The sequence below is a fragment of the Plasmodium reichenowi genome, chromosome 11, assembly GCF_001601855.1.
Source record: "Plasmodium reichenowi strain SY57 chromosome 11, whole genome shotgun sequence".
In the NCBI taxonomy this organism is placed as follows: domain Eukaryota; phylum Apicomplexa; class Aconoidasida; order Haemosporida; family Plasmodiidae; genus Plasmodium; species Plasmodium reichenowi.
The window spans coordinates 228,420-236,087 of record NC_033656.1 but is presented as its reverse complement, the minus strand read 5'-3'; the positions used below and the strand labels follow the sequence as shown (position 1 = coordinate 236,087).

Here is a 7,668-nt window from a genome sequence, read left to right as displayed (position 1 = left end):
TATTTATATTTATATTTTTTTAAATTTAAATATTTTTTTTTTTTTAAAATTTTAATTTTTTTTTTTTTTTTTTTTTATTATTTTTTTTTTTTTTTTTAAGTTTTTTTTTTTTTTTTTTTTTTTTTTTTTTTTTTTTTTTTTTTTTTTTTTTTTGTTTATATAATTTATTTGTTTTGGTAACGTATTTTTATACCCCTATTTTTGAAGAGAAGGAATATATATTTTTTTATTTTTAGGAAATATTTCTTTTGAATTTAAAAAAATATCTTCAATAAGTATAAAAAGAGAATATATGTGTATGTATTTATGTATATATATTACTTATATATTATATATATATATATTATATATATATTATATATATATATTATAAATATATATTATATATACGTGCTTACAATTTAATTTTATGGGTATTTTGTATATTGGTTTTTTTTTTTTTTTTTTTTTTTTTTTTTATATATATATGTATTATGTGATCAAAGTTAAATAATATTTTTTAAATAAACAATTGTAATTAAGATTTATTATAAAAATTTGTAGATATATATATATATATATATATCTATGCATAAATATATTATTATGTGTATATTCTATTATTTATTTATGTGTGCGCATGTGTGTAAATATTAATATATATTTATAACATGGTTTAATTATATATATATATATATATATATATATTTTATCATCATTATAGATAATAGATTAATATTATGTATACATATATATTTATATTTGTGTATCTATTGCATATATAATAGAAGAATAGAATACAAATTATCTTTAAGAATGTATTACTTATTATCATGTTTTCATTTTGTTAATATTACGTATTTTTAAGATTTTAAAAAGGAAAAAAAAAAAAGAACTTATATTGTATGTTTTTTTTTTTTTTTTTTTTTAAATATAAATATAAATATATATAAATATAAAAATATATATATGTATATATATATATATATATATATAGATATATGAATATATTTATATGTGTAAATATAACTTTTTAGACGTGAAGAATATAATTTTTGTTATTTATTTTATTTTTATTTTTCATATATATATATATATATATTGATATATGAGATAGAAAAAAAATAATTTTATAATTATATTGTTACCATCCTCAGTTACATTAATGACTGAAATTTTCGTTGCATGTACTTTGTAATATTTCTGATTGTATAAAATTTGTTTATTTGTTAAATTAATAATAATATTAAATATATTATTTATTATTTTCTTAATATATATATAAATAAATATATATATATATTTTTTATTTCTTTTTTGCTTTTTAATAAATTTTGTATATTCTTCGATAAGCCCTTTTCCACAATTATTATATTATATTATATTATATTATATTATATTATATTATATTATATTATATTATATTATATTATATTATATTATATTATATTATATCCATATAATATATTTAATTTTTTTTTATGCTCAAAATGCTAGACCTCGAAACAAATTCGAACAACAGCAAAAAGGGAATGAATAAGGTTGAAGAAAAAAATATGAATAAAAAGTGGATTGTAATGGGAGATAATAATGAGAACATAAAAAGCAGTTATAATAATGAAGATGATGAGTATATGGAAGGTGTGAACGATGAATCCAATATGGTTAATAAGATGGATAATTATATGAATTATTCTGATCAGAGGACTCAATTATATCCTATGAGTAGAACTACAACACCTAATGTAATAAACAGTATAAGTATGGAGAGTATGAATGATGGAGTTATGTATCCTAATGTTTCTAAGGATGGACTTGTGTGTAATGAAGAATTGAATAATTCGGATATGAAAGGATTGGTAAGTGAAGATAATAATAATAATAAAAATAATAATAATAATAATAATAAAAATAATGATGATAGTAATAATGATGAAGATAATAATAATAATAATAATAATAATAATAATAGTAACAATATATACCATGAACAACATGTTGAGGAATATGAAAAGACTCATCATGTGAGTCATCCAAAAGATTGCGGTAAATATTCCAATAGTGACGATGTTGATATGGGAGGATATGAATCAGCTAATATTGAATTTGAGATGAATGAAAAAAGATTAAATCTTCAAGAAAGTGAGGAAAAAATAAATAACCATATGGACCATATGAATGATTGTGAAAATTATGAAGATGAAGATCCTGGACATTATGAAGAAGATGATATTAATAAAAATGAAAAATTAAATGAGAATAATAATTTATATTTAAATTGTCTTAGTGATAGTTATGACGAAAATAATGTAATAAAAAAAAAAGATGATATTATAAGTGGTGGTGCTTATAATAAGAAACATGAAAAAACTTCAGATTTTAAAGAGAAGAATCATCAATCGGATTGTAATAATAATAATAATAATAATAATGCAACTATCTATTTAGATAAAATGTGTGATGAAGAAGCCGAAGATAATGTAGAAGCAGAGGGAGAAGAAGATAATGATGATGTTGTTAACAATGGTAAGAATAAATATAATATAAATTGTAATAAAAATAATTCAAGTTCATATAAAGAAGATGTAAAATCTCTAAATTGTCAGTATAAAGAAGAAGATGATGAATATCAAGATAATGATTATAATGATGACATGAATAATGAGAATATAAAGAATACCTTATTAAAAGAATTATTAATAGCTAACAAAAATGGATCTATAGATCCACATGAGATTATACATCCTTCTGGATGTGGTGTTAATAAGAATAAGACCTTCTCAGAAATAATAGATAATTTATTAAATTTAAAGGATGATGATGATTTGAGTATTAAATTGAATAGATACTTAAAAGGTGAGAAAGCTGATATGGAAAATAATACTATAAATGAAGGTAATAATAATAATAATAATAATGGTAATAATAATGGTAGTAATTATCATCATATTAATCATTGTATGAATACAGGTGGTAGTAAGAAAAAGAATGTTAATGTAAAAAGCCATGTTACTAAAAATAATAATGATTCTTTTGAGAATTTAAAAAAGTTAAAAGTTCTTTGTGTAGATTATTTAAGAATTTTGAAAAGATTAACACCTTTATGGGGTTCGACTGATAGAACTTTTGAATCACATTATGTAAACTTATTAAATAATGTAAACTCGAATACGTTAGATAATTATTTATGTTGTTTTTCGAATATTAAGATATGTGCAGTGAAGAGTATCTTTTTAGATTCCATAATGGAGTGTATAGAAGAGTTAGAAATTATTAAGAAATTTAAAATGTCTAAAGAGAAGGACGATGGTGTCGAAGATAAGGATATAAATGATAAGGATGAGATGAATAAGAGAATTTTGGAAGATATAGAAAAGAATTTGACAAAGGAAATTGTTGAAGATATTTTTCAGTTGAACATGAGAAATCCATATATAGTGAATAGTTATGCAAACAACAGCACCAATAATAATAATAATAATAATAATAATAAAAGTAATTGTAGTAACAATAATAATAATAATAATAGTACTAGTAGTAATAGTAGTAGTAGCAGTCTTAATAATAATAATAATAATAATAATAGTGTTTCTTGTTCCGATGGAGAATCACAATATCATCAACATGGAGATAATAACAAGATAGGAGCACATAATTTATTATATAATATGTCTGGAAAACATAATAATAGTACATGTAATAATGGTTTTAATGTATATTATGATTTAAAAAAAGGAAAGGAATGCCAACATAATAATTCTTGTGGTAACAATAGAAATTCATGTAATTTGTTATCTAGTTCACCAAATAATCATACATGTGGTACAAACCATGGTAATAATTATACAAGCTGTGCTAATAACTCATCGAGTTTAAATTATTCAAATATATTTCCTTTCAATTGTTTGAATACGAATAAAAATGGTATTTCATTAAACAACAATGGAAATGTAGGTGCTACACCAGTAGTAAATAATAATAACAATAATAACAATAATAATAATAATAATAATAATAATAATAGTAATAATAATAATTATTCTGCAGTCTCTTCTGGGGCTTGCCATAAAAAAAGTTGTAATTATTCGGATGAAAATATTCTTAACAAATTAAATGTAAGTATAGATTACAGTTCATACAATGATTTTAATAATAACTATATTCAAGAAGCTGAAAAGGTTGTAGAAAAATATAAAAATTTAAGCAAATTAAATTCTAAGGATAGTGATAATATGTATAGTACCTGTAGCCATTCTAGTGTCCAGGATAATATTAGTAGTGCTAATCTTAATACTTACTTACAATTAAAAATGCTTATGTCTGAGTATGCAAATACATGTGTAAAGAATGATAAAATTAAGTTAAAGGATTTGGATAACAACATGAGTGATTTGAATATTCTTAAGTATTTATATTCTCAATTGAATGGTGGTTCTCTCCTAGAGGTAAAAATAAAGAGCACCACAATGTGTATAAATGTATAAATGTATAAATGTATAAATGTATAAATGTATAAATGTATAAATGTATAAATATATTTATTTATTTTTTTTTTTTTTTTTTATATTAGGATAAGAATATTTCAGAGTTGTACCAACTCGATGGAGAATCTAAGGATGCTAAAAATTATTATGAGAATAAATTAAAGCTCGAGTGCTCTAGTGCTAGCGATATAAATAAATTTTTACAAGATTATAAATTGAACGATGATGATAATTATGAAGATAGAGAGGGCTACTCGAAGTATGATAAAGAGCAAGGATTATTGTTGAATGGTAATGATACTAATATGAATTACTTATCGAGTAGTTTACAAAATATGATGAGAAAAAGAAAACATTATGATAATTACCCATCAACAAATAATACTACAACTAATAATAATAATAATAATAATAATAATAATAATAATAGTAGTAGTAATAATAATAGTAATAATAATAATAATGGCAATAATAATGTTAATAACTTAAATAATAATTCTCTTTCTGATTTAAATTATTTATTATACAATACTAATGTACTTAAAAAATTAAAATTGAATTTACTAGAAAATAAAAAAGGTAACAATATAAATAATGCACATAATGGATTGCAGAATCTTACGGGTAGTAGTAGTAGTAGCAGCCTTGTAACCTCTGGAGTTATGGGCAATAATGATTATCGAAAAAAAGATACGAATGAGATATATATGGATGAGAATAATGTTATTCCTGGTCACATGACTACAAGAAAATCATATGCATCTAATAAGAATAATTTATTAAATAACATAAAGAATTTTAAGGATATATTAAATTTATCTCAAGAAAGTTTAAATAAAAAGGGTATGGGAAATTCTTATAAAAATTCATTTGATCATATAAACCCGAGTACTTTATATGATTTTATATTAAGTACTAATAATGCGAATAATATAATGGAGAGTTCTGTTCAACTAGGAACTAGCAATAATAATAATAATAATAATAATATAATGATGAATACTATTGGTAGTAATAATAGTAGTATAAATAATAGTAATCATAACAATAGTAATGGATTACATAACAGCAGTTATCACAATCTTAACAATAATACGAATGGTCATCATAATAATATGAATAAGAAAAATAGCTATGACTATAACACGGATTATAACTCTAAGGTTAGTATGAATGATTCTGAATTATCGTTAAATAATCATGATAGTAATAATGATGTAATAATAAATAATAATATGCATGGAGGAAAGAATATTAGTAATAAGATGGGCGATGGAGGAATAAATTATAAAAAGGGTGATATGAATAATAATAAGTCCTTATCTGCGCACAATGTAAATAATAATAATAATAATAATAATAATGGTAGTAGTAACAAGAATACAAAGAATATTAAAAATAATACAAACGGTACAAACAGTACTACAAACAGTACAAATAATGCAAATGGTAGTAACAATAATAATAATAATGGAAATAATAATAACTATGCAGGTGGGAAATTAAAATATGAAATGCCTGTAGGTGTAAATCCAAATGATGATAAGGTTAAGGGTGTTTACTTTTCTAAATCTCCAAGAGGTGTAGGTAAATGGAATGCATATTTTCAAATTGCAAACAATAAAAGATTGTTTACAAGTTTTAGTGTTAGTAAATATGGATATAATGAAGCCAGGAAATTATCTATATTGAAAAGAACTGAATGGGAAAAAGAGTATAAGCATCATACTGATTTAAAGAACTCTGATGGAAAAAAAGGGAAAAAAAAAGCAAATAGTGTAGTTGCGGCAACATCTACAAGTAGTAATTTGATTAAAAATAATAATAATAATAATAATAATAATCACCATCATAATCATCATCATAGTAATAAAAATATATCTAAAGGAAATTCAAATAGTAGTGATGGGTCTATAACCTATGCAAAGGATAATAAATTGAAAGATGATACATTATTATATTCTAATGATGATGAAGATGAAGATGAAGGTTGTTATATTGGTAATAATAAAATGAATCATGTAAATAAAAATAATAACAATCATAATAATAATAATAATAATAATAATAATAATGTTTTATCAGGGATGTTGGATTTATCAAATGATTTATTAGATCATCATTTGACAGGTGGTACAAACAAAAAGAAATTAAACAAATTGAATCATATATCGTCCAATCATGATTATATTAAGGTTGAAGATAATATGAACTTTTTTATTGAACGACCAAAAAATGATAATATAGATACATTTAATACTGTAGATTTGTTACGATCAAGCTTAGCAGGTGAGAAAATAAATTCTAAAAAAAATCATATCAATAATAACAATAATAATAATAATAATAATAATAATAATAATAATAATTTTTCTTCAAATTCATTAGGACAAGCAGCTATTAACGTTTATAATAATGTAATGGATAGTAATAAACAATCATCTATAAATGCCTCCAGAATTTTATCGAATACTTTAGGGATATCAAATAAGTACATGAGAAATTTACATTTCCCTTCAATAGATTCTCACACGGTTAGTAACTTCCTAGATGCAGTAGCAGATGATCAAAAAATTCCTTCCTAAAACCATACCCCAACAAAACAAAATAAATATATGTATATTTATTTATTTATTTATTCATTTATTCATTTATATTTTTCTGAATTCAAAGAAGTTCAGAATAAATGAAATACATACATATATATATATATATTTTATACATTTCCAAAAATGAAGACACAAAGAATAGTCATCAATTATTTTATTTTAATCTTATTTTTTGTACACCGCCAGTAAAATTTGGTTTGGTGCCTAACTTTATATGAGTATCCATTTTATACTTTTAAAAAGAAAAAAATAAAATAATTACATATATATATATATATATATATATATATATATACATAGTAGAATATCTAAGTTATGTTCTTTTATATTTTAGCACATATTTTTTACTATTCATATATTTTTTTTTAATCTTATTTATGTTTTATACATATATAAATATATATATTAATAGATTAATTATTATTACCGTTTTATAATGTTGTTTGAAAGTAGTAAATAATAATAAAAAAAAAAAAAAAAAAAAAAAAAAAAAAAAAAAAAAAAAAAAAAAAAAAATAAAAAAAAATAAAAAAAAAAAAAAAAAAAAAAAAAAATATATTTTTATTTTATTATTTTTTTTTATATTTAAAAAAAAA

The 7,668-nt window shown here is 20.8% G+C and overlaps 1 protein-coding gene across 1 annotated transcript; it reads left to right on the top strand.

The window, feature by feature from the left end:
- Window positions 1-1,469: 1,469 nt before the first annotated feature.
- PRSY57_1106300 (transcription factor with AP2 domain(s)) lies at window positions 1,470-7,048 on the top strand (the record flags this gene model as incomplete). Its single annotated transcript, XM_012908034.2, has 2 exons — window positions 1,470-4,424; window positions 4,550-7,048. 2 exons carry the CDS (start codon window positions 1,470-1,472, stop codon window positions 7,046-7,048), a joined length of 5,454 nt encoding a protein of 1,817 aa, XP_012763488.2.
- Between the last annotated feature and the right edge of the window lie 620 nt (window positions 7,049-7,668).